We start from the raw sequence: 27,616 nt of genomic DNA on the forward strand, positions 1-27,616 counted from the left end.
ACTGCAGTCCCTGTTCCTTTAAATCCCTGTATCTCTCTCTGATTGTATAGCCTGAGTGGTGTAATGCTAGCGCAGCAGGGAGTTGGGGAGCAAAACAAACTTCGGCCACTTAACTAAATAGTATTCACAATGGCAAATTAGGCAGAAATACAGAAGTGGCTGCCAGCCATCCCACCCAATCAAACACATTTACACACAAACAGGAAGAGCAGGAGGGTGTGTTTCTCCTCTGTGACTCATTATAGACCTGATAATAAGCAGAAAATATAGGTGAATGGGCACAATTGTTAAAGGATACACTGGTTAATATTTACATGGCACTTTGTCTCCATCATATCCTATACTCCACAGTGCAGAGTGAGAAAGGAGGATTAATAGTCCCGCTTTCCCTCCCATTAATCCATGAAGACGCTATAGAGCTACTCCCCTCCTCCCTCTCTGCGTTTATCTTTCTGTCTTTTATATCCCCAATGACCCTGAGTTCAAAGTAGCGATACAGAGCAGGGGTTGTGTTTGTACAGATGAGGGCTCTCTCTCTAGCAGCATCTGAAGGAAATGAGAAGGCAGAGTTGAAGTCTGTCAGCCCTCGTCTCGAAATAGCAGGTGGCAACGAAACTGAGAGAACAACAGAGTATGTGAGAATGACACGGAGGGTCTATTGCCAGGACAGCCTGGGCCTTTGGGATGAGTCAGACTCAGAGTGCCCAAATAAAAAACACAGACTATAAAAAGTGGACATAGTCACCGTGACGTCAACCATTGTGGACTGACGCTTTGAAGCTTCGAGATCAACATTTTGGCCTTCTTGGTTTTTGGCCATCGTCATCTTGTTTTTTTACAAACAGAAGTGACACGAAAGGGGGAGTTAAGTACAACCGAACGCTGAATACGACATTTTTAGGTGACAAAATGTTACAATTGACTTCCACATACTGAAAACACACTGTGAAAGTGTTAAAGTTCTACAACGACACCAAGACCGCACAACGCCGTGGTAGTGACCTGTCAATCACAAGGTAGCCACGCCCTAAAGCATACCCTGCTTTATGGTCTATTTGACTCTAAATGGGACCATAATTTACTAAATGAACATCATGCTGTATTGAAGAAGACTTGAAACTAGCGATTGAGACCATAAATTCATGTTTACAATGTTTACTGAGGTAATAAATCAAGTGAGCAGTAGGGTCATTTTCTCATAGACTTCTATACAATCAGACTTCTTTTAGCAACCAGAGGCCACTGGAAAAAATGCAAGTTTAAGGCACTTCCACATAACTTCACTTTTCAGGCCCGGAGGTTGCCCACTGCTACTAAATGAACAATTAAGTATGTTTTTTTCCAGCAGACTGTTCATACTGAAGTAAGTGAAGGCCGGGCCGGTCTCAAGGCACCCCGCCAGCGGCTCCGTCACATCTCTGAAAACATTGCAGCAAATATCCAAACAGACGTTACCTGGATAAACTGACCACATATTGGGAATCTAGATAGTTATTTTCTCACATGAAAACATATCAAAACTTTATAAAGTAGCATACTAACAGCTTTTAGTCTAAATCAAAATCTCACAAGACTGACGGACGGTCTCAAGGCACCCAGACGCAATGCATTGTGGGGCAGTCGAGTACGTACAGTTAGCTCACGTCTCATATAACAATTTTTGCTAATCTAGTATACATCCAGGCATTTTTCATTATACAAAATCCACATACTACATACTACAGTGTATGAATAGTATGTTAGTACGCAATTTCAAACACAGCCATACACTCAGTCGCTTCAAACAACACATGCATGCACATGCAGACACTCTGGCACTGCCACACTTGGTGCACATGAGCTTAGACTGCAGCCTGCAGGTTCATCTCAGCTTCCCTACGTAGCTCAAGTCAGTTAGCCAAGGTTCACTCCTCTGGACTGAACTCCAAGCGGATCACACCAAAGGCATACCGCTACACTACACACCAATAACCAAGCAGCCAGTTGCCAACTCATGGATGGCTAACGTGCTGTGGTGTACTATCCAAGCTTGGCGCCCACATACATGCAGTACTGCCATCACTGGTCTATGCAACATCACAAATACGCCAGGCACGCACACAAAGCATGCAACATGAAGAGGCAGCTGACCTGAGAGGATTGAGCTCGCCTCCAGCGTAGAAGCAGTCAGTATCTAACACTCTCATGTACTACTAGCATATAGTAACACCAAAGTACACACTCAGTGACCCCTCGAGACGCACACACACAGAGGACAAACTGGATCCATCTGTCTGTTGCACTGTAAGTGGCAGTCCACTACTGTACCATTAACCTTGGAGAAAGGAACTAATAAACGGGTGCTTTTTGTACCCTTTCCTCGTCTCTATTTAATTTGTCCTTTAAATGAAATTCCCCTGAGGTTCTGTGTCTGAGTAGACCTAAGAATAATACAGGAACAGCACACTAATTCCACTGGTATTGTGTGTAACATTTGCAGGTATTGAGTAGAAAAAAAACAAGAAATGGAAAGCAGGTTACAGCAGAAACAAAGAAATAATGCCTGCCAGTAAACAATGGTTTAGAAATCCATCTAAAAATAAAAACGCTATCTTCCATCGACCTGACCCGGCATACAGACATTTGGGCTTGAAAACGGTAAGTCACTGAATTTCACTTGACTCTGTTATCCAGCCACGAGCAGCGATGCAGGTCAAAGCGGCTGAACTTTGCAAGACAAAGCTACGAGTCGAGCAGGTTCCTTCTATTGCAAAAATAATCAATGCGGGTTGATGCCTTCACTTGTGGTTTGCAGTGTGTTTTATCTATCTATTATCTCAAGTGTCCCTCCCGTCCTTTGATCTCCACTAGTTTCAAGACTCGAGTAACGACAAAGAGAGAACGTGGGTGGGTAAAGAATAAGGAGGTAACATAAGCAGCCGATTTTTACTGATTATTATCTTGATCCAAATGGTCTAAATCAGTAAAAGCATGGACCAGCGTCTCCTCAGCCAGAATAACAAGTAATAAAGGCAGAGCAAGAGAGAGAAGGGCAACAAGAAGAGCAAAGGGCAGCGAAGAGGGACTCCTGCTTCTAAAGGGTGAGCTTGTTAGTGAAAGGAGACGGCATAAAAAGCACTGAACACATGCTCGAGCTCTCGCCCACAAATGGATATAATAACACACATATTCTTGTGACAGGCGTAAGTGTCCCTGAGTATTCTCGAAGAATGCGTCCCTGTGACATCAATACAACTGTAGCGGTTACTGTGCCAGGCTTTTGCCATTTTGCCTGCCGTCCATTCTGCTCGCCAACCAATAGACCGAACCTTGCACTTGGTGTGCGGAAGAATGGGAAGGGGGGAAGGAAAGAAAAACAAAAGCGATTGATATAAATGATCTGCCGGCCGAGAGAGGCCCCCAGGCAGGGGCGAGCGAAGGTCCGCTCGATACCAATTGATCGTGGGAGGCCCAGGCATTCGTCTTAATTCTGACTAATTAGGGCAGCGGCTGACGAGGATGGGGTTAGAGGGACAAGTTGTTGGTGTGCGTGTGAATGTGTGTCTGTGCGTCAATGGGACCTCCCAGATTACAAAATCAAGCCCCCCCATGTTTACAAAGCGTGGAACAAGTGGCGGATTAAGGAAATCAGTTTAGGAAACAACAACCGTCACCACATTAGTGTTGCTGCCAAAATAATTCCCCTGTCTTCAGTGGGTTGCCTGACAGGCAGGATGGGAGTAAATCCTTCTCTCATTTTTTTTTTTTTATCTTGTTTGTGTGAGAACTGGAGATTATCTTGTGCCAGCACAAGTCTGGCCTTTGGTAGCCAAGAGGCAGCAGAAGAGAGATGCTTCTCCAGCCCCAGCCATCGCACAGATAGACATCAAAGCCTTTTAATTGGCAGGAAAGAAAAGTTGGGTTTGATCACCAAAAACAATTGGGATAAAAAACATGATTTACTTGCATGGTCCTTCGGTGTGGAAAATGATGGGATGTGAGCTCCTGGTCGAGGGTGAAAGAGACAAATCTGTGGACACCGGAGGCAACTTTAGTGTGCGATCCTACAGTAGTAAGAAACTTAAGAACAGGGTCTGTAGGCTGGGAGGTGTCTCGGAGTTGAGAGGCGAAGCCCTTTTTAAAAATCGCAGCATTGAGCAGGTGCTGATCTGCTGAAAGCCCGGCTTAGGCTCTGATTTCTATCTGTCACTCCCTGAGGATGTTAGCAGCGTGAAGTGGAAGGTGGCAGGATGGAGGTATCGCCATGAACGAGGGGCAGCAGCAGGGACAATTCTACCTGACTGGAGATCACAATCTGACAACAGAAACACACACAGGCATTCATGTGAAGGTGCACGATGAGCCGGCCGCACGCAGCGCTGACCGCACAGACAAAAGTGACAAAATATCAGTGAGGAAAACTGACAGACAGGCAACGTATCTGTACCAGACAAGATCCCATTGTTGAGAAGAGACAAAACAGCTCAGGCAGGCCGGGCTGACTTGCGCCCTTTGTCACTCACTCTCATATAAGCCAGCAGAGACTGACAGATACACTTGAATATCAGCTCCTCGCTCTTGTTCTTTGACATATAAACTTCACTGCCCTTTCCACCTCCGGCACGCTGTTCCCCGCCAGCTATTCATATCCCGGGCCGCCTCGCTTTCGCCACCGGCCCCCAGTGGGCAGCGCTCTATCGGGGGTTCACGAACAGAAGCGCACGAACTAACGGTGGGTGTCTGGATCTCATCACCCAGACTATAAATACCTCATCGGCTCCAGACGTGGTGTCAGTCTACTCACATCAAATTAACCAATCGGGGCGGACATGTCCCCTGAATTCGCTGCTCGTCAGCTCAAGTGTGATGTCCTAATGACTGGCTGGCCGTCGATACCGGTCCACATAACAGTGGGCCCAGAGGGGGACAATTAGGGAGAGTGGGAGATGTTTTCCCTGATAAATGTTGTCACTGCTGGTATTGGTACTAATAAGCTGTAATTTGCAGTTGTAGACTCTGATGACACACACTGTAACAGCACAGACAGACAGATGGGTGAGCCCTACGAGGTTTACATGAAAGTGACACTAATGCTTTCAATAAGTCACGACGGTGGGATCCACACATTTGTATGCAGTGTTTGAGATCAGGCCGGTGTATCATTTTGAAAATAGGGATTTCAAGCAAAAAATACCATTCGATAATCCCTGGGAACCATTCAATCATTCTTCGAAGGTCGCCCACGCCCTCCCGCAGCTGCTCCGTGGAGAGAGACAACAAAATCAGAGGAAAACGGTGTGTAGAGCCGGTACACCTTTAAATCTAACTCGATGAATTAAGGGTTTATTTTGACCAAATTGTTGGAACAGTGGAGAGACTAACCAAGATGTTTTTGGTGAGTTTTATTTTGTTTCTGTCAAGTTTGAATGAAGTGTGTTTTACGATGCTCTAACACTTGACCGGCTGATCTCCAGCTGAACTCTTGGGCACACACACAGACACACACACACACACACACACAGCTGGGCCGACAGAAAAGAGCTAAACTGAACATGCCATACATATTTTACCGCCGCCTGATAGTAATGTTACTACCAGACGGTGGAGGCTGCGACGGTAAGATAAGACAATAGTCGCGTAAACTATTAATTTTTTTATAATTTAATGACCATTCGAAAAATTTTAAATGATGACCCATCCCTGATTGGAAATTCCCCAATTGTGCAGAAATGCGCTCTAGAAGAGAGAAGGGAAGACAAATGTCATCATCCAGTCCCATCAGGAGTTTTGTTGTGATGATTGCAGCCCAAATTTGGTAAAAACAGGATGAGATTGGTGGTGATATAGAATTTATAATTCTGTCAAGAGCTCACAGAAAATAATTGTATATTTAAAAGTTTTATTTTAAGGTAAATATTAATTGAAGATTCTCAGCTGAAATTTTCTGCCGTATATTAGATTTAGCAGGTGGCCCTTCGTCTCAGGATGAATACCAAAAATAAAATTGCTATTGTAAGATATAAGGTTAGTGAGGGGTCAGTTTAGGTACAGTATGTTACAAATGATCTGCTGAGATGTTAATTGGTGGAGCTCTCTATCCGGCACACGTCTTGGGAACACGGGATTCAACCACAAACATTGCATTGCAACATTGCAATATTTGCGCATATCCAAAAACCTGTTGATATCCAAGTCTTTCGTAAAGTTTAAAAGTAGGTGTGTTTCTCCTTCCGATCAGAAATATGGGCTTTTCTTTTGTTTGTGTACAACGCACAGAGCTGTCCGTAAACAGGCAAGAGCCAGTGTGTCGCGAACTGCTGTAAAAAACCCAACTGAGACGTATGTGCAGTACATACCCACATGTCTTAATCGGAAAATGCTCCATTCGGAATAAGGCCTAATTCAGAATATCCAAACGGAATATGCTGTTTATATATACCCATATCAAATTCTGAATATTGTCATATTTGGAATAACAGTGGAATATTAGTGTGCATGTAAACGTAGTCAATGATATGACAGAGGAAGCACTTTCACTTGATAAATTACCTTAATGATTAATCTATCATCAAAACTGTTGCAAGTAAATTTTCTGCAGATCAGACTATTGATTAATCAACTGCTGGTTTCAGCGCTGCTTGATGGCTCCTGATGGTTAGAGAAAAGACCGTTTGATGGATTTCCTCTTCAACATGCAAGAGTGTGTTGAGCTCTCTCCCACCAGAACAAAAAGCAGCTCTTCTCATTGGCTCTGAGCAAGAGGGACCAGATGAAGAATAGAGGGCCAGAGAGACAGATCATCGTGCAGACACAGGTGGCGTGAGGCTGCGCCGCGCTGTCTGATGTGGGAGTGAGTGACGGCTACCAGCAGAGCAGGGTGGACTCAGCCCGTCAGCAGACGCGACACCAGCGCCAGTCTGCAGCACCGACCAACGAGCAGCATGAACAACTGAGCTTAAGCCTCGCCGGACTGCTCTCCATCTCTCTCTCTCTCTCTCACTCCAACTTTTACTCTCCCCTCTGTGTCGCCGTCCTGCCAGAACAGCGATGGGAGGACGTGTATTGTTGTCAGCGTGGCAACCATAAACTGTCATGTGCTGTCAATATTTACCCTGATTTGAGTAGCCTTGTTAGGCAGTCATCTGACAGCAATTCATCTGATTACGGATTTATTCAAATGCGGCATAGGCGGGGAGAAAATCCATGGGAATTTGCTTCAGTGCATTTGGAGAAATATTGGGATATATTGGAGCGTGCATGTAAACACCTATACTGTCAAACATCAGCCTGACACTGTTTTGTACGGGAGAGAGGGGGGGGGGAATTGCATTCAGCCATCAACAGCAAAATAACAGTCATTTTAAAATGAGGTGACTGATGTGTCACAGTGGATAATAAGATGGCTGTGGGGGTTGTTTCCGCTGTCAGTAAGCAGACAACTCAGTCAGCGTTTCATGCATTCATTTACACAGACCCTTAAAAGTAGCCTAAGTACAGCTAAATCTACAGCATCCATTTCCTTTTCATATCATCTCTCAGAGAAGCCCCCAAAATCCATCCTTTATGCCCCGTACCAAGCCAGGTCTTCAATTTAATTCCCCATCTGTGGCCAGCTTGAAATATTAACCAAGAAATGAGATCCGTGACCCTGAATACAGAGTGTGAAGCAGCGCAGGGAGCGGGAAGGAGACATGGCCTGATTCTGGGGCTAAGAGGCATGCTTTAGCAGGGGGAGGAGGCCTGGATCCCCTCCCCAAGTGGCATGGCTAAATATTTGCCCTCCTCCACTTGGCTGTCTAGACGCATCCACTCAGCCACCCTACCCATCACTCCTCTGCTCTGCTCACAAGCGGCGAGAGCTGGCACGGCCAGCCAGGCAGGGCGCCAAACCCACGACAAAAAGTTTCTCAGCGCCGCCAGAGGTCACGGAAGTTCAACAACCTGGAAAGAATGGGCTTCGCATTTTTAAAACCTCTGGGCCACCATTTGGGGAGTCACACGCACACAGAGAGAAAAAAAACGCTGTCAAATGGTCTTTGTGCTTCCCGATGATTTGGAGAAAGGAACCCTCAGAACTCGACGAGCGGTCTCCGCGGACTTCCCCGCGTTAGTGTTCCATATTCATTACCTTTTCTCCACATTCACATGGCAGGGTTTTAATTGCCTACGATTCAGACTAAAAAGCGAGATGAGCGGAGTGAAAGCACCATGCCTCCTGAGAGGGAGATGTGGGAAGTCCACCACCAGCACACTCAACCTGATAGATGCATTAACTACTAATAAGAGCCCTCATTACGCATAACCAGATTATTCCCTCTGCTATCAGCTCAAGTTAATTTTTCTCCTCCAAAGAGACACACAGTCACTGGGCTCCAGCAAACTGATGAACCAGCACGCATCGCTGCTGAGCAGCCACTGAAGTTGAAATCCAAGCAGTCCTGCACAGATCATTAAACAAGTCAAACAAAACAGCTTTAATTTGATGACTCCTCTTTATCCATCAGAGGTGTTAGACTTGAGTCACAAATCTGGTAACTTCAGATTGCACAAGAGAAAATCAACACGAATCAGCTATTTGGCCTCAACACCACTGACTCATATCTTTACTTGTGCTTAAACTTTTTAATTGAAATGACTTGACAGCATCCCTGAACCGAAAATAGGGCAAAGTAACTTAGTACATTTACTCAAGTACTGTACTTAATTGCAAATTTGAGGTACTGTACCTGAATATTCACACTTTTTTAAAATCATTTTATTTTAATTTTCTTTATTCTATTTTGTCATATAATGCTATGAAACTATATAATTTTTTTTTTTTTAATTACATTCGGGGGATATATTGTACGTCATTTATTTGACAGCTAGTTACTAGTTACTTTTCAGATTAAGATTTTACTTTAAAAGACATATACAATAGGCTACATTGTTAAAGATTAAAACAGTGGTTCTCAACCTTTTTGGTTTGCAACCTTTTACAGAAAGCAGTTTTGCACCTGGTCAAGTATTATTTAAATGTTATGACATTTTATAGATAAAATTATGTATCAGTGGGCAAAAAATCCATTATAACCTTTCAGCATATTGTAATTCAAGTGTTCTGAGAGATAACTAGACTTCTGCACCTCCTCATGGCTCTGTTTTCAGGCTTTAAAAAATCTAACTGGCCAATCACAGGTCCTTTTCTACTTCATTTGATACCCATCAAGTGAATGGAAGCATTCAGTTGCGTAAAATGCCACCAACACAGCATTTCTATGAGACGCCACAGGCATGTAGTACAGACATACTTTCAAACGTTTGGTGGCATCTCGGCACGCTGAACTGCCAACTCCGTCAAATACACCGCGCTCGACTCCACCACGCCACAGACTGTATGGGTTGTAGTTGCTGCGGTAGCGGGACAATCACACATCGCTTTCGGTGATTAGCCGCAAGCAAAACCATACAAACACTTTAGTCATTTGTTACTAGATCTGGGAACAAAAAGGATCGAACGCAAGTATCATTTGACAGGATAAGATTCAATACTACTTGGTACTGGGTTATTTCAGTCGATACCGTAAAGGTATCGAGTACTGATTCCCAGCCCTGACGAACGTGCACTAAAAGCACACGCAGCCGGCCCGGCTATGGCAACAAAGCGAGGAGAAGCTCAGATTACAACACACACAGAGGGAGAGTGACTTCATTCTCTGCTCAGGTAGACATTACTCCTCTATATCTTTACATAGCAAATAGTTGTTTGCTGCTATATTAATGCTCTGGATGTCGTGTAGAGCGCCTCTAATAAAAGGGCCTGAGTACTTCTACCGCCACTGAATCCTATTAACAGTTATGCTTCCATTTGTAGCTCTGGTGAACCATAAACAAAGGGAACATGAAATCAGCGAGCCCTGCACACAGTAAATGTGGTGAGACAATCTTGGCAACCAAGATTTGATATCCTTAATGTTGTCTTGCCAAATCAATAAGCAATCAGCAATGTTTAATAATGGCAATCTGACACTGATGGATGGACAGAAGGAGTCAAACATTACTTAAGTCCGCTGACTTTACTGGGCTACTCGCTTTCTCTCTCACTTCTCTTATTACTTCTCTCTACTAACCACGGAAAGATAGAGTTTGTATGTCTGTCAAAGAGTGTGTGTGGGTGGGAGGGGGGCAAAAGAAGAGTCAGTGTGTGAGAGCCAGAGTAAGAGTGTGTGTACAGTATGTATGTGTGTGAGAAAGTGAGTTGTTAGAAGGGAATAAAAATAGAAGAACAGATGTACAACACATTTACAGTGAACAAAAAGAAATACAACATCACGTATTAATATTATTAGAATCATTATGTTGTGTGGTGGTCGTAATTACTGTTAGTGGCTTGTCTCTCGCCTGGCGTCCGTCATGTCTCACAGGTTGGATCGCTGACGTCTTCTACTGTCCACTCTGAAATGATGAAAATGAATCACATTAATGGTACCATAACTTCTATTTAGTGAAATATTACATTGCTGTAACAATGCCATTAATTTGATTTCACTTGTAATTATGTCCTCTAATGTAACATGTTGTGATGAGATGTTGTACATGTGAATCCAGGTCTCAGCACTACCACATATCAAACTATTTAACAGGCTTATTCAATGGAATTACCATCATGTTAAACTTGGAGCTGTGATGTGATGAGGAGGCAAACTGCTAGAGAAGATGAGGAAACATGCCTGTTACACATGCTGTTTTTCATTGCTCTGCACTGCCTGGTTGTTCTGGGCTCTGGTGGTTATATTCTGTCACATTAACGTTGGGATAGAGGATATGTTGACAGAGAGAGGACATTGCACATTGAGACTGTAGGGCTTTTCTAAGGCTGGTGGCATTGGGACATGAAGACAAGTGTGTATCTGTGTGTGTGTGTGTGTGTGTGTGTGTGTATAGAAGGAAAGGGTTGCCTGTGGAGCGGAGCATGTGGATGCCCACCCACTCAGCAGCCTCGCGGCCCTCGTCATTTCGCATCAATCCACAGCCCCTCAATATAAATAGGACAGGCGTCCTAAAGCTATGCAGTACTAAGAGAGAGGCAATGGCATTATGCATCGACCCTGGGCCCCTCAGCTTGAAATATGACTATACGCCAGCCTGTTGTAATGGCACTTTCCCTAAAACTTGCACACCACTCTGTTAACAGGGCAATATTTTGGCAGTTAGTATACGTGAAATTAATGCACTTGTACTGCCTGTAATAATACAAGGCAAGCGAGCGCCGACGGACATCAATGAAACTGCAACTTTGAAGACCTACTTCCAATTTTTTTTACTTTGAAACAAGTAAAAATGTTTTTCCAAGAGTCAACGTATCCTCAGACAATGGCTCGTATGATATCTTATGAATAGTTATTACTCATTTTTCATGCGTTTTACTACAAATGTGCAGCAACACAAGTCAATTTCCACTCGTAACATACCTACAGTGTTTTCAAAATAAACTTCTGTCGTCACTGGAAAGAACTTAGTTAGGTTTAGACGATAAAACTACTTAGTTAAGTTTAGGCAACAAAACTACTTAGTTAGGTTTAGGATATGATTGTGGTTTGGGTTAAAATAACTCTGGAAGTGGCGTAACTTAACTACAGAAGTTGCGTGACAAATCAACGTTGATTTCTGGTTTCACACGGGACACGCCGGTCTCCTGGGCCCGGTGTTTTTTGACCCACCCATCCACCTCGATCTCCTCCCTACGTCGCATTTGTCGCACTTTATACTTCCTGGTTTGCGATTATGTGGATTACATATAAATTGATTTTGTGGGATATATATGAATTACAGTGCATTACTCGTACATTCTCATACATATAGCTACAAATGGTGTATGAGAACAGCCTGCAAGAGTTTATTACTCTTTTTGCACACTGCAATTAACTAGTTCTTTGCAGCATTGAGTTGCACCTTCAAATTCATTGAGGGACATTCATGTCAATCAGCACCTCAAAAGCAAGCAAAACCATCTGCAAAGCACTATTAGCACAAAAGTAGAAGTCCTGAGCATGGTGCACCAACTTATCAGTCTGGTTTCACAATTGTTTTAGGGTGTTTGATGAAAGTTAGTTTGAATTGTGCCTGTAGAAAATACAAAGAGGGCTAAATGTGTGTGCAAATGTGTATCTGGGCTGTAAGGAATTGAAGGTGGTGCACTAAAATAGAGAGTACAGTTCCACGCGGTAGCTTCCCCGTGGCGTCACAGAAGCTTCACACTTCATTACTGCAAGGCCAGCGACGTGTGAAGCCATTATGTAGGAGCAGTGGGAAGGGGAGCGTGTGTGTGGGCATGTGTGTGTTCGGGGTATAACTAGGGGGTTGCGGGGTGTGTGTGTGTGTGTGTGTCAATGTGGGGGGGTAAATAATAACCCCCTTGCTCAAAGTGCTTTCTGGAAGCAGGATCAAGCCATTCACATGGAAACAATTGTTTAATGTATTCAAACAGCTGGGAGGTGTTGTCCCAGTGTCAAATGAAAGAGGACGAACAAACAGCTGGCAGGGCATTTTTCTTGCTCCACAGCTCTGCTTACAACTACACTTTAATAAACGGGAGTCTGATGCACATGCATGGAGCAATTTGCAATGAATCACATACTAAATAAGCTCCAAACTACTGTCATGCAACTGAATCCAAGACTGGATATCCTCTGTCTCTATCACGAGAGAGGAGTAAACAAATCTGTGTCCTCTACTTCCACCCAGTGGCCGAAAAGCAAAAAGTCACGATGGGATGTCAATGGAAACAAAACGTCTGTATGTCATCTGTGCCTCCATTTGCACAGGCAACGACCCCAGAGATGAAAAAGTTAGAGGTGCACGGTAAAAAATAAATGCAATCATAAAACTTATACCTCTACCATTCCTTTAACTCAGTGCCGATGATGCATTGCGACGACCTTCTCAGAGGTTTACAATCAAACAAATTCAATTCATTACATGGTGGAAACAAGTAGTTTTTCCAGCATTTTGCTATGTTGTGATGATTATGTTCTGCCAAAAGGCTGCGTGATTGCCAGCTGCCCACTGAATTTAAAAAAGAATAGCTGATTATTTTGAAATCAGAATTTCAATTAGACTACTGGCATGCCTCGTGCTCAAAACCTACGACTGAGTGCACAAGTACTTCTGTTAACTGTGGGACAATCGAACATTAATTTTCAATCAAGAACTTTGGGATTTGTGGCAGTATCCCAGGGCACGTTATGTGACTGCCAACACTCAGCTTTTAGCTCTGATTGGAATTTTGGCTGCTAAAATTAATTTAACAAGCCAAAGTTATCACAGCCATTTTCAGTCAGATGGACAGTTGACAAGACCTGTGTTCATAGACTACAAGCTGTAGTGTAGCGTATATTTTATACAGTGGGCAAAGTAGGTACCAAAAGTTCTTAATGGGGAACAGGTAGACATCAGTGAGGGGCAATGGGAAGAGGTGGCTATATGTGGTTATTTGGTAAAGAGACAGGGGAAGACAAAATATACCAGCTAACGGTGAGGACAGCACAGTAGAAAGGTAGAAAGTGGTGGATTGTAACTAAGTATATTTACTCAAGTAGTGTACTTATGTGCAATTTTGAGGTACCTGTACTTTACTTGAGTATTTCTATTTTATGCTACTTTATACTCCAACTCCACTACATTACAGAGGCAAATATTGTACTTTTTACTCCACTACATTTATTTGATAACTGTAGTTACTGGTTACTTTGTAGATTTAGATTCATAATGGAAACTACAAATAAACTAATAAATTATGATGTATTATTATAGGTTAAGTTACCCAGCAGTATATACAATAATTAAAATTAGCTCCACCTTTACCAGATGCAACATTAAAATGATGAACACATTAATGCATCACTAATTATAATCCAGTAATATACATTATTCTGAAATGGGCCATTCTGCATGATGAGTACTTTTACTTTTTACTATTTTGATGCTAATACTTTTGTACTTTTACTTAAGTAAAGTTTTGAATGCAGGACTTTTACTTTTAAAAGAGTATTTCTACACTGGGGTTATGCTATTAGTACTTTTACTTAGGTAAAACACCTGAGTACGTCTTCCACCACTGAGTAAGAACATGGGGGGTGGATGTAGCATAGGCCAATACTTAAAGGTCCCATATTATAAAAAAGTGAGATTTCATGTTTTTTTATTATAAAGCAGGCTTAAGTCCTATATAAATACTGTGAAAGTATGGAAACACTCAATCCACAGGGAAACACACACAGCCCGTATTCAGAAACTCTGCATTTGAAACAAGCTGTCCGGGTTTCTGCCCATTCATGATGTCACAAATATACAATATTTAGACCCTTGACACAGATTTAAATGTAAACATTCTAAATGTGTCACAGTTTCTTCCTGGTTGCAGTGCACGTGAATAACATCAGCTGACAGGAAGTACACATGGACCCAAGCTGTTGCCTAGCAACGCAATTCTGTTGCAATTCCGTCAAAAAATGCGCTAACAAGAAAAACTGTTAACATGTTTATTCTGGCGTTGATTAGCTAAATTGGTGACTTACAGAGTTATTAGTCTTCTTTTCTTCCAGCTTTTTGTGTTGGCACTTGACACCTGACACCTGCGAATCAAATACTTTGTTAATATACTCGGTACATTAGCATTACATTATAAGTTATTCCGCTACCTGGACGGTTACCTCGTCGTTTGTACGTAAAAAGCTTAAATATCAAAGTAGTTTTCGTTACATTTCTCGACAGGCACTGAGAGAGGACAGCCTCGTGTCGTGTGCAAACGCCGAAGGACCCCAGAGGGCCATGATGGCTGCGCCCGGTGCAGACGCCGGTGAGTTTGAAGACTGGCTGAATGACCGACTAGACTCTCTGGAGGTGGACCGGGAGGTGTACGGAGTCTACATACTGGGGCTGCTACAAGAGGAGGACAGCGACGAGGAGAAAGAAGAGACGCTGCAGGGCATCCTATCCGCTATCCTGGTGACTATGCACAGCGGCGTGTTCAGCCGGTCTGTCTGTCTGTCTCTCTGTCTGTCTGTCTGTCTCTCTGTTTGTCTCTCTGTCTGTCTGTCTGTCTGTCTGTCTCTCCTCATGTGTTGCTGTCTGTCTGTCTGGTGTGTTGCTGTCTGTCTGTCTCTCCTCATGCGTTGCTGTCTGTCTGTCTGTCTGTCCTCATGCGTTGCTGTCTGTCTGTCTGGTGTGTTGCTGTCTGTCTGTCTGTCTGTCTCTCCTCATGTGTTGCTGTCTGTCTGTCTGTCTGTCCTCATGTGTTTCTGTCTGTCTATCTGTCTGTCTGTCTCTCCTCATGTGTTGCTGTCTGTTTGTCTCTCCTCATGTGTTGCTGTCTGTCTGTCTCTCTGTCTCTCCTCATGTCTGTCTGTCTGTTTGTCTCTCCTCATGTGTTGCTGTCTGTCTGTCTGTCTCTCTGTCTCTCCTCATGTCTGTCTGTCTGTTTGTCTCTCCTCATGTGTTGCTGTCTGTCTGTCTGTCTCTCTGTCTCTCCTCATGTCTGTCTGTCTGTTTGTCTCTCCTCATGTGTTGCTGTCTGTCTGTCTGGTGTGTTGCTGTCTGTCTGTCTGTCTGTCTGTCCTCATGCGTTGCTGTCTGTCTGTCTGGTGTGTTGCTGTCTGTCTGTCTGTCTGTCTGTCCTCATGTGTTTCTGTCTGTCTATCTGTCTGTCTGTTTGTCTCTCCTCATGTGTTGCTGTCTGTCTGTCTGTCTCTCTGTCTCTCCTCATGTCTGTCTGTCTGTTTGTCTCTCCTCATGTGTTGCTGTCTGTCTGTCTGTCTCTCTGTCTCTCCTCATGTCTGTCTGTCTGTTTGTCTCTCCTCATGTGTTGCTGTCTGTCTGTCTGTCTCTCTGTCTCTCCTCATGTGTTGCTGTCTGTCTCTCTCTCCTCATGTGTTGCTGTCTGTCTCTCCTCATGTGTTGCTGTCTGTCTGTCTCTCCTCATGTGTTGCTGTCTGTCTCTCCTCATGTGTTGCTGTCTGTCTCTCTCTCCTCATGTGTTGCTGTCTGTCTCTCCTCATGTGTTGCTGTCTGTCTCTCTGTCTCTCCTCATGTCTGTCTGTCTGTTTGTCTCTCCTCATGTGTTGCTGTCTGTCTCTCTCTCCTCATGTGTTGCTGTCTGTCTCTCCTCATGTGTTGCTGTCTGTCTCTCTCTCCTCATGTGTTGCTGTCTGTCTCTCCCTCCTCATGTCTGTCTGTCTCTCTCTCCTCATGTCTGTCTGTCTCTCTCTCCTCATGTCTGTCTGTCTGTCTCTCCTCATGTGTTGCTGTCTGTCTCTCCTCATGTGCTGCTGTCTGTCTCTCCTCATGTGTTGCTGTCTGTCTCTCCTCATGTGTTGCTGTCTGTCTGTCTGTCTCTCTGTCTCTCCTCATGTCTGTCTGTCTGTTTGTCTCTCCTCATGTGTTGCTGTCTGTCTGTCTGTCTCTCTGTCTCTCCTCATGTCTGTCTGTCTGTTTGTCTCTCCTCATGTGTTGCTGTCTGTCTGTCTGTCTCTCTGTCTCTCCTCATGTGTTGCTGTCTGTCTCTCTCTCCTCATGTGTTGCTGTCTGTCTCTCCTCATGTGTTGCTGTCTGTCTCTCTCTCCTCATGTGTTGCTGTCTGTCTCTCCTCATGTGTTGCTGTCTGTCTCTCTCTCCTCATGTGTTGCTGTCTGTCTCTCCCTCCTCATGTCTGTCTGTCTCTCTCTCCTCATGTCTGTCTGTCTGTCTCTCCTCATGTGTTGCTGTCTGTCTCTCCTCATGTGCTGCTGTCTGTCTCTCCTCATGTGTTGCTGTCTGTCTGTCTGTCTCTCTGTCTCTCCTCATGTCTGTCTGTCTGTTTGTCTCTCCTCATGTGTTGCTGTCTGTCTGTCTGTCTCTCTGTCTCTCCTCATGTCTGTCTGTCTGTTTGTCTCTCCTCATGTGTTGCTGTCTGTCTGTCTGTCTCTCTGTCTCTCCTCATGTGTTGCTGTCTGTCTCTCTCTCCTCATGTGTTGCTGTCTGTCTCTCCTCATGTGTTGCTGTCTGTCTGTCTCTCCTCATGTGTTGCTGTCTGTCTCTCCTCATGTGTTGCTGTCTGTCTCTCTCTCCTCATGTGTTGCTGTCTGTCTCTCCTCATGTGTTGCTGTCTGTCTGTCTGTCTCTCTGTCTCTCCTCATGTCTGTCTGTCTGTTTGTCTCTCCTCATGTGTTGCTGTCTGTCTCTCTCTCCTCATGTGTTGCTGTCTCTCTCTCCTCATGTGTTGCTGTCTGTCTCTCCCTCCTCATGTCTGTCTGTCTCTCTCTCCTCATGTCTGTCTGTCTGTCTCTCCTCATGTGTTGCTGTCTGTCTCTCCTCATGTGCTGCTGTCTGTCTCTCCTCTTGTGTTGCTGTCTGTCTCTCCTCTTGTGTTGCTGTCTGTCTGTCCTCATGTGTCCTCAGTTGTGTGTTAGGGAGAGACAGTCACAGGGGGGCGGAGGGGCTGTCAGTTTACCGGCTGTTATTATCTGAATTAGGAATAATACTTACTGTTCACACAATTCACATTGTGTGAACAGTAATGATGCAACCAGTACCACTGTGTGAGTGCTGCTGTTGTCCCTAAAGCACCTGACTATGCCTCGTCACATACTACAACAGGCTGTGTTGATGCTTATCCATTAATAACCTGGTTTGGACAGTAAGCTACTGAGTGTATAAAGTTAACTGTTAGTACTTAACTGTTATTTGTCCTTTTGTGTGCAGGATGAGGACACCGTGGAGGATGTCTGCAAAGAGATCATCAAGCAGTGGACAGATTGGCGCGACAGATCAGCAGCCAAAAGTGATGATGATGGTATTTATGTAACTTTTGATTCATACACCTTCACAATCTCATTGACATGTCAGATTTTACAAATAAAAAGTTCAGGGAACAAAGTTATCAAGGTTGGCAGCAAAATGTTGCAGAACATTCACACACAGGGCTGCACAGTTATAATGATGCAACCATACATCAATGAAATGAAGAACAGGATGCAGTCCAAACTTGCACAGAAAGTTATATAGTCGTATAAGACTTCATATAAGCAGTCCAAAATAAAGCCAGCAGGCTCGTCAACTCTTTTAAATCTTGACTAAACAGAGCAAAGACAGCTTGCTACTGAGTCATGCATCAATACCAGTTAAACATACAGAGGGATTAGCTCTTTGAGTTTAAAAATCATTTGCTTTGAGTTTGGAGCAGAGTGCACAAAGACACTTTAGTCTCCCGGAAAGATTAACGTGTCCTGAAAAAAAAAGAACTAAACAAAAACAGTCCCTGAGAGTGCACAAAAGTTTTTTGTGATAGGATGAAGTTTGTTTCGTCAGTGTAAGTACTGGAAAGAGCTTGTTTGCTCTGTACACAACCATAAGGATGTGTATGCCGTCTTGAGCTCAGATGGGTGCCCTAGTGGCTCCTTCTGTTCATGTACCTTCATATTAACAGTACTTTTAATGCAAGTAAAGGTACTACATGTTATTGTGGTTTATGTACAGCTTGGCTGTGTTCTGTTTTTCTCCCCCGTAGCTGAGGTGCAGGCCATCGCCAGCCTGATAGAAAAACAAGCTCAGATTACGGTGAAACACGAGGAGGTGTCCAAGGAGACGAAGAAAAGGAAAGAAGCCCTGCTTGCTCAGTACGCTAATGTGACAGACGACGAGGAATATCCTTTATTTTTTACAAATTGTAATGTAATGACTGTCCATGTTGTCTCATCTAGTGAATGTTTGCTTCAGCTGTGGTTCTTAAGATTTCAGTTCATTCCTTGACAAAAAGCACTGAAGCTGAAGAAGAGGAGCCAGCATGTGGGAATAACTTTGCTGGAAATGAAAAGTGTATCCTTTCTAAAGCCGTATGACCATTTAAAGTCACATGGAATTCAGTGTTACTAATTGCAATATGAATGGATAATGCAATAGCTGCATTAACCCTGACTACACGATACACAGCTCCAATCATTTACACCTCCATACCGTAGTGGTAATATGTAGTAAATGATACATAAGCAGAGAGTACTTTTGCTTTGTCCTTTACTGTACGTGTCAGCCCTGTTTAAGAACACCAACGTGGAGGAGGTGCTGAACAGACAGAAGCAGAAGCGGGACCAGGCTCGCGAAGACTCTCACAAGAAGAAGGAAGGGGACAAGATGCAGCGGGAGAAGGACAAACTGGCCAAACAAGACCGTAAAGAGAAGGAGAAGAAGCGTACACAGAAAGGCGAACGCAAAAGATAAAACCAAGAGAAATGACACTTTTTACGTGGAAAAGGATTTGTTACGAGACAGAAATGAAAAACAAGTCATTGCTTCTTTTTAGCTGAACCTCATTTGGCACATTCAGTATGTGAACATGTATTCATCACACCCTCCATGTTAATACTCTTTATATGTGTAAGGAACAATTTACCGGATGGTGTTCAGGTTCAAAATCCTGATTCTTATTTTCTGATATCTAGGAACAAAGCTGCAAATCAGTCAGTCTTGTGTCATTGGTCAAAAGAAATGAAGTCTGGGAATATGTTGAGTGTGAAACATGCTTTGACACAGCCACCCCTGAAATGATCAAAGTATACACACTTGAAACACAAATGGATTGATCACGGTAAAAGCGGAGGAATGCTTGTAAAGCAACTCAGTCCAGAGTTTGTGCTGTTATCCTCTGTGCCAATATGCCTTTCATTTCTCCACAACTTGTAACTAAAGGCAAGTGTTCATGTCATTTTGATGCTTTAGTTTTCACTGTCTATGCATTTTGTCCGAGCATAAAAACAAAGGAGCGGTTGCTAAATTATACCTCAAATCTATCATGTACCATAATTTGAATGTTTATAATGAGGTTCATCATCTTTTGGAATTAATAATAATAAAAAAAATAAAAAAAAACATTTTCAGCAATTTGGATTGCTTTATTTAAAAACTTTCCTTTTACAGAACAACAGTAACAAGAACAACATGAACATTAAAATGGCAGGGCATTGGACAACTCATTCACAAAGTGTAGTCGGGGAATAAGTCAACAGACTAACGCTGCCAGAGAATTGTTGCTTGACGTAGCTTTGTAATGGATACAAGCTTTGGTCCCTAGCTGACAAACTGTCACACTGATGAGAATCATATTTGATCATTTTCTGAAACTGATCTGATGGAAAGTGTGATTAATACGTTTAAATTTAAAACGCTGAAGTTTTAAAGTTTCAGTTTCTTTTGTTACAGTTCAAACTTTTGACCAAAATAGCAGATTACAGTGTTGAGATAACAAGAAAAAAATAAAATGTTCAGAAATTAATTGGAACATTTCAGAAAGCATTTTATAATTTAGCATGTTCATATTAAACTACTGATATAGAGCCAGCCTTCAAAGACTTGACAGCATCCAGGGAATTATTGTTTAACTTAGCTATGTTACATTTCACTGATGGGAATATTTCTTACACGTTTCTAAAAGAAAGTGATTAATACATTTAAATTTATAACGCTGAATTTTTAAAGTTTCAGTATCTTTTGTTACGGTTCAAACTTTTGACCAAAATAACAGATAAAAGTTTCTGATTACAGTGTTGAGATAGCAGAAGAAAAAAATAAGTTTCGGAAATTAATTGGAACATTTCAGAAAACATTTTATAATTTAGCATGTTCATTTTAAACTAGTGATATAGAGCCAGCCTTCAAAGACTTGACAGCATCCAGGGAATTATTTTTTAACTTAGCTATGTTACATTTCACTGATGAAAATGTGATTAACACATACATTTCAATTTAAAACATTGAACATTTCTTTAGCCTTTCTTTAGAGTATCAGTTCAAACTTTGTTTCTGATTACAACATGTTAAGGTTACATAAGAAAAACTGAAGCTGCAGAAATTAATTAGAACATTTTCGAAAATATTTTAATATTTAGCATGTTAATTTTAAACTGCCCTTATGATTCAATTATTGCTTGGGAATACCCAGAACTGAGGTTCCAATACATTCCAATAAATAACTAAAACTGAAGAATTCACTGAAATCTTCCTCATAAATAGGGCCTTTAAATACAACGGTGATGGAGCAAGATTCACGTTAATATGGAACTGACACTAATTAAATGAAATTAAGATGCAGCAGGATAAATTACATTTCATGCAACTCCCACACAACAGAAGTTAGCCACCTGAACCTGAAGTGCAGCCATCATCAAGCTTCAAATTGCTCATCTCATATTCTGCAGTGATCGCTGTGTTGCAGGTAAAATGTCACTATAGACTTGCAGGTAACATTAGTTTCTAACATCACCCTGTTGCCAATGGGAAATGGATAATCAGGGCATTCTGGAGTGGTTTTAATTTAATCGAGACCTTTAACTCGTGCTTATTGCCTGCTAAATCATAACTTAAAAGAGTATCCCTCAAATGGAGAGGAGCCCCTCTCTCTGTTTGTGGCTTCCCTGTTAACATGGTTGTCCTGCCTCTTGACAGGTTTTGGTAGTGTCATCTGGAGAGCACACCACAGGGCTGTGCGGATCTTCCTCGTGGTAGCAGCAAGGTCTTTCAGTGCAATGACCATCAACAAGGTGTCTATGAAACAGAGACAGCGAGTTAGGACCGGCAGTGTTTGAAAGAAGAACATATGTCTACTACTGCAATATGAGTTACCTCGGTCCTCTGTGAAATGAGCTCTCTGCCGCTGGTGTTTGGACATCATGGCAATCTCCTCCTTGCGTCTCGTCTGAGTGATGCAAATAGCCATATGATGCCTGCTCAGTGCTGTGTGGATGTTCATATGGAGGGGAGTGTTGCACAGACACTCCATTCTGTCCAGAAGGCTCGCCACCTGCAACACACCAACGTAATCAACCCTTTATATTACCCCTCAGTCTTAGAAATTAATTTCTTAATATGATATTCTACGTATAAGGACACAGTGCTTATTAATAAGCCATCACCAGGACTGCCACTACCAACTCATTTTTTATAGATTAATCTATAGACTATTTTACCAATTAATCGATTAATCTAAAAGATTAATTTTCCTCCTTTCATTTTAGTTCATTTTATTTTAACAAACTGTATGTCATTGTATAATGCAACACAGGACAAAATGTAAGGTAGGGCTATCAATCGATTATAATAATTAATCGCGATTAATTGCAAATGATCACACATCTTTTATCTGTTCAAAATGTACCTTAAAGGGAGATTTGGGATATTGGTCTATTGAAATACGCTGCCCCTGAAATCTTATATAAAGATATTATAATAGAGTATAGAGATCAAAATATGTTCCCCATGTTTTTCCAGTACAGTCAACTCTGTTTGTAATCAAACTCATGCTACGGTAACAAGGCAGCATAAATCGTCAGAACACGCCAGCGGTGCCAATGTACATATATATGTATACATAAGCTTTTGCCGGGTGGCAAAAAAAAACATAAATTGGTTTAAAATATTTATGTTGACGCATTTTCATGGATGTGCAAAATAAAGCTGCAAATATCACCTTCAGAACATAACAAGGCTGTTGTGACAAAATTCACCTGCAGATGGCAGCATGGAAGCAATTAATTCAGGCTCTCACCCTTGCTTGTTCTCTCATCTGGTTGAGAATGAGGTGGTCGACTCTTGTGGAATTTGGTGGAGTTTTGGGATGGTTAGCGTAGCCCACTGCTGCAGTACTTTTCCCAAGAAATGTCGTGGAAAGGATGACCTCTGTCTAAAATTTAAAAGAAAAAAGTAAAAACATGAAATCTTAACACTTGCCAACAGCAACACTTTTTTAAAAATACCTTTTTATATTTTATAAATTCAAGCTAATAGGCATCCTATAGTTAACAAAAATGACAATAGATGTTTTACTTTGCAGCTTGCATCTGAACATAAATGTGGTGATAAAATGTTAAGCATACCCTCTTTCTCTCCCTCTTCAAACACCTCCACTGCTCGTAACACTGGTCCAGGTAGAAGTAAAGCTGGATCACAGGTCCTCCTTGATTCATCATCATTGAAGTTGTCATGGCTGAGGCCATGCCATGATAAGGGGTCTCTCTTCTGCAGGTCAATATGTCACTGGCATAGGAGTAGAAAGCTGCAGACTCATTGGCTGACATCATGTCACCCACATCCATGACAGGAACACCGCTTCCGTAGGGCAGTGTGGATCTGGAGCTGAAGTTAGAGGAGGTGATGGGAACGCTGGAGTACCTTCTGGGGTCATTCACAGGATACATGGAAGGCATGATCTGCTGTGTGTTCCCTACACTGCGTATTCCCATGCTGTTTTCTCCATCAAATCTCTGAGACTGCATGCTCCCCAGGTGGTCAAAGTTCGGGTTTTGTGAGAGGGCCTGTTTCTTATCTCCCCCTCTCATGTTAGTGTTGGTTAGGGGTCTTGTAGAGAAGCCTTCTCCTAGATAGCCAGACATGTGCATCCTCTTCTTTTCCCTCTGCATCTGTGGCTTGAGCCTGCTCTGTATCAGGCCCTGCTGGATGTGATGCTTTGAATACTGGTTCATGCTAACAGGGAGTGAAGCGTTCTCCCTGTGCATGGTCATGTTGCTTTGGTATTGGTTTGGGAGGTTTAAAGGTGCGGAGAATGGCTTGGGTGGCTGGAAGTGCTCTGTGTTCTGTGGGCTGAAACCAGGTAGATCTTGAAAGGCGTCACACTTGAATGTTTGTTTCCTCGCTCCTCCATTTCTTTCCATCTGCAATGTCCCAAATTCTCCCACCAGCTGTCTTTGGGTCTTCATTGCAGGAGTACTTTGTGTTGACATTGCAGGACTGGTGATTTTCCATTGTTCAGCCATGCTGTCTTCATGCTGCATGCCCACTGTCTGCCTGTGAATGTTTGGAAAGTCTCCACGACATAAGCCGTCATGCTCACCAGCCATGAACGACTGAAAACTGCTGACCAGTTGGTTAATGTGTTGTGGCCCATACTGCTCATTACTGATGGGCTTTGCGCTGCTCTGGGTGTACTGGTCTTCATGATAAGGATGAAAGCATGGGCTGTTCATTTCGTTTTGAGGTCTAAAGACATTACTGAGGTCAGATAAATTATTAATAGGCTGACTATTTCCTCTGTCTTTCTCAGCTGGCAAGTTGTCGTATTTGCTTTGCTGTACCTGTGAAAAGTAGGTGTTTCCTGTGTTGGGCAGTGGTAGACCTGGCGGCAGTTTCTGAGGACGGAGGGTGTAGCTGTCCTGGTCTCCATTAGGCAAATTAAAAAGCCATTGTTGATTGGTAGAAAGGCCATTGGACTGTTGATAAAACTCTTCAACTTCTTTGTCCACTGACTGTCCCTGTGTTTTACCTGGAGCCTCACGGGATACATAGTTTGGAGGAAAGATAGGGTGATGTTGCGTTTTAGCCTCCGCTTGAAAATACTGTAGCAGTTCTTCTCTCAATGTCTTTGGAGACCAGATGGGATTACATGTAGGTAGGCTCCTAAAAGAAGAATCAAGGACTTCCTTTAATGTATAGTATTTATAAAACTACTACACCATATATGAAGTATATTAATTTAAAAAAGAAATTAAGATTAAAAAAAATATATATATATATTTTTGGTTGTTCAACAGCCATAAATCATAAAATACATACTGTAACATATACCCAACTCTACAATGTGAAAACCTTGAAGGGTGGGTCCATTATTTTTGAGTTTTTTTAGATTTTTATATCATTCTGTAGCTTCACAGTGGTGTTCCTTATATATTCAAATCCAAACTTTCAAATTTTGGTCAAAGTATATACTGTATGTTTTTTGAGTCAAAATGCTATTTTCCCAAGACCTTCTAAAAACTTTTCCCCATGTGACCATATAACAGCTGCAATCCTTTCTCAGAAAGGGCTGTCTGATGGCAAGGTAAGTGATGAAAATATTCGAAATATAGCGTGCACTTAAACTGATACCAATTTTTTAGGTGGCTGAAATACGCTTTTTCTGCTGATCCTGTCCAAAGCCCCTTTACCTCACCACCAGGCAGCCCCTTCCGACATTAACTGAAGCCGTTATATCGCGGTCTTCAAGACCAGACCAGACTCAATTTACAAAACAGTCATTTTACCTCGCAGAATGCGGGAGTATACTGTACATACAACCCCACTTCAAAAAATTTGAAACAATCCTTTGAGTTATTTCCAAACTTAGCACAGCTAACTTTGACTCATCTAGTGCTAGCATTCACAACATTATTAATAAGCTTACTTTGTAAACCTACATCACTGCTTTTTGCAATGGCTGAGTGGGCGTTTCCATCTGAAATAAATGGAACAGAACACAGATGGACCGGCCCTTTTGACATACCCTTGACTGTAGTAGCTGTCCTGTGAATCTGCTTCATCCAAAATATTTGACACTAGACCCTGTAGATCAGTCTCCCCGTCACAGTCAGTACTATCAGTGGGTTTCCTGCAAAGAAAAAAAACATGACCCTAGAATTGCACTCTAATTTTGATTATTTGACAGAATAGTAGTGTGATTGCCTAACACTACTAGAAGATAAGACTTAACCTAAACATAGTTAAAACTGAATACCTGTTTTTAATGCTGTTCTGGGCACAGTTGGTAAGGCCATAGGGATCATCATGAGCATTGTGAGACCAGGGCGTGTAGGATGCTGCTGTGTTCTGTTCCTGTAGTGAGACACTGGGGTTAGCAACGTAGTGCAATAACATGCTACCATTGTTTCCACCACCTATATTTAAACTAGCCTGAAAGAGATAGAAGCTCACCTGAAAGAAAAAAAACAACTTTACTTCTGTATTTTTCTTCCTCACATAAAGCAAACTGATGCAAATTACAAGATGTATCTTAGGTTCCACAGAAGCTTCAAACTATTAAAGTATACTGTGCTGAGACAGAATGTAAAAACACAAACGAGACAATTATTATAGCTGAAATGATTAATCAATTAGGTGATTGGTAAATGATGAATCAGCAGATATTTTGATAATAAAGCAATCCTATCAATTGTTTAATATCATTGTAAGTTAAATATTTTTTTGTCATACAAAAGGAGCAATTTCAAGATATCTTTCATCACCTAGAGCGTTAGGATTTTTTTTATTTTCACCATTTTCTGGTATTTCACAGGCCATACAATTGATCGAGAAAATAACCAATAATAAAAATAATTCCAGCTTCTGAGATAATAATATAAAAAAGCCTTAAGTACATTTCTGCTATGAACTGAGATAAATAGAAATAAATGTTACAAAAAGTTAAGGGATCAAGGGCCTGCTCTCCTGTCCCAGAATATAATACAAAAAACTATGATAATGTTGGCATATATAAAACTTAATAAGATAATTGCTTTTTATTAAAAATACTAATAATAATGAATAACATTAATATTATACATTACAGGAAAAATTAATAACAGCATGGCATTCATATTCATTAGAGGTGGACGGCATTGATATGATCCAATTCTAATAAAAGGCAATTATTTTATTAAGTTTTTACATACATAATTATTATTAGTAGTAGTAATTTTAAAATAAAGTTAAGGGATCAAGGGCCTGATCTCCTGTCCAAGAATATAATACAAAAAACTATGATAATGTTATATGATTCAATAGTTTTCCACCATTTATTGCCCCGTGATAAACCCCTAACTTGAGGTGTATGGCTACTGCAAATATACCATGTCATATAAAAAAATATCATAGTATGTATGTGGGAATTTGTAAATGTGCTCTGATGATGACCGTCAAAAGCCATTCTTGACCTCTCCTGACACATTTTTTGTTTTTTTGTGCAGTTTTATATATGTGCAAATAAATTTAAAAAGAAAAAAAAATGAATATTTTTTTGTCAAAAAAAAGAGCAATTTTTAAGACATCTTTTCATCACCTTTGGCGTTAGGATTCAATACTTATTTCACACAATCAAATGCAAATCAATTTATAACTTTTATATGATGTGATTTTTGATATATATATTCTGTCTCTCACTGTTAAAATAAATCTACAATTATCTTTTATCAGTGGGCAAACTTACAAAATCGGCAAAGGGATCAAATACTTATTTCCTCCACTGTATACCATGTCATATAAAAACTCATCACAGCCCTAGAATGACATCTTACCTGGCGCTGGTATTGTGGAAAGAGTGAATTTGTAAATGTGCTCTGATGATGACCGTCAAAAGCCATTCTGATCTCCCATGAACTTGATCTTTACTCCATTAACGTTACTCCTCCTGGCAAAAAAACACAAGATACTCATTGTTAATACTTCATATAAACATATGACACAGAAAGTAGATAGCTAACTGCTGTTTCAGAGAGAGGAGATATCAACTAGGTACTTTATCAACTAACTAGCTTTAATGCTAACTAGCATTAGCTAACGTTTGCCGTTACATTAACCTAGTGGATTAAGCTAGCAAACGGCTAATTTGGACTAAACTTTCGCCTGTATTAAAAACTGCTTCCCTGCCAGATAAAATGTGGTTAACTTCATCTAAACAAACCAAACTATCCTGTAGTAAAATACAGTTTTAACCTACCTGCTGTGAGTTCAGTAACGTTAACTTCACGGACAGTACATTATATCCTCAGCTGCTCTCGAGCACAACTGAGGCTAACTGTGATATAGCGACCTCGATCTGAGCGCTGATTGGCTGAGCCGGGAAGAATTCTTATTTCTCGTCCAATCAACATCA

At 41.8% G+C, this 27,616-nt stretch overlaps 2 protein-coding genes and 1 long non-coding RNA gene across 4 annotated transcripts in view; 1 reads left to right on the plus strand and 2 right to left on the minus strand.

Annotated features, from left to right (window-relative positions):
• LOC119501462 overlaps positions 1-14,594 on the minus strand; it is a 117,904-nt gene extending 103,310 nt beyond the window's left edge. For both annotated transcript variants that reach the window (XR_005209828.1, XR_005209829.1), the window contains exons 1-3: positions 14,535-14,594; positions 11,263-11,265; positions 10,339-10,413 (exon numbers count right to left, since the gene is read on the minus strand). This is a non-coding gene — a long non-coding RNA (uncharacterized LOC119501462). The remainder of the gene's footprint in view (positions 1-10,338; positions 10,414-11,262; positions 11,266-14,534) is intronic.
• Positions 14,595-14,654: 60 nt separating this feature from the next.
• On the plus strand, positions 14,655-19,854 carry ccdc43 (coiled-coil domain containing 43). Its single transcript, XM_037791836.1, has 5 exons — positions 14,655-14,964; positions 17,695-17,785; positions 18,500-18,635; positions 18,752-18,807; positions 19,019-19,854. The coding sequence occupies exons 1-5, from the start codon at positions 14,788-14,790 to the stop codon at positions 19,204-19,206; spliced, it is 648 nt and encodes a 215-aa protein (XP_037647764.1). The 5' UTR covers positions 14,655-14,787; the 3' UTR covers positions 19,207-19,854.
• Positions 19,855-20,602: 748 nt separating this feature from the next.
• On the minus strand, positions 20,603-27,616 carry moto (minamoto). The gene is made up of 8 exons (XM_037791832.1): positions 27,461-27,616; positions 27,039-27,151; positions 25,484-25,581; positions 25,253-25,357; positions 22,854-24,390; positions 22,526-22,660; positions 21,604-21,781; positions 20,603-21,525 (listed from the first exon to the last, which is right to left on the minus strand). Exons 2-8 carry the CDS (start codon positions 27,102-27,104, stop codon positions 21,335-21,337), a joined length of 2,310 nt encoding a protein of 769 aa, XP_037647760.1. The 5' UTR covers positions 27,105-27,151; positions 27,461-27,616; the 3' UTR covers positions 20,603-21,334.

Source organism: Sebastes umbrosus, chromosome 14, assembly GCF_015220745.1.
Source record: "Sebastes umbrosus isolate fSebUmb1 chromosome 14, fSebUmb1.pri, whole genome shotgun sequence".
Classification (NCBI taxonomy): Eukaryota; Metazoa; Chordata; class Actinopteri; order Perciformes; family Sebastidae; genus Sebastes; species Sebastes umbrosus.

Coding starts and splice junctions, on each gene's coding strand:
- ccdc43 (XM_037791836.1), top strand. CDS start 14,788: ATGATGGCTGCGCCCGGTGCAGACGCCGGTGAGTTTGAAGACTGGCTG. Junction 14,965..17,694: donor GCATCCTATCCGCTATCCTG/GTGACTATGCAC, acceptor TTTTGTGTGCAG/GATGAGGACACCGTGGAGGA. Junction 18,636..18,751: donor AATGTGACAGACGACGAGGA/ATATCCTTTATT, acceptor GACAAAAAGCAC/TGAAGCTGAAGAAGAGGAGC.
- moto (XM_037791832.1), bottom strand. CDS start 27,104: ATGGCTTTTGACGGTCATCATCAGAGCACATTTACAAATTCACTCTTT. Junction 24,391..25,252: donor GACAGCTACTACAGTCAAGG/GTATGTCAAAAG, acceptor TTCTTCTTTTAG/GAGCCTACCTACATGTAATC. Junction 21,526..21,603: donor TCATTTCACAGAGGACCGAG/GTAACTCATATT, acceptor TCTGTTTCATAG/ACACCTTGTTGATGGTCATT.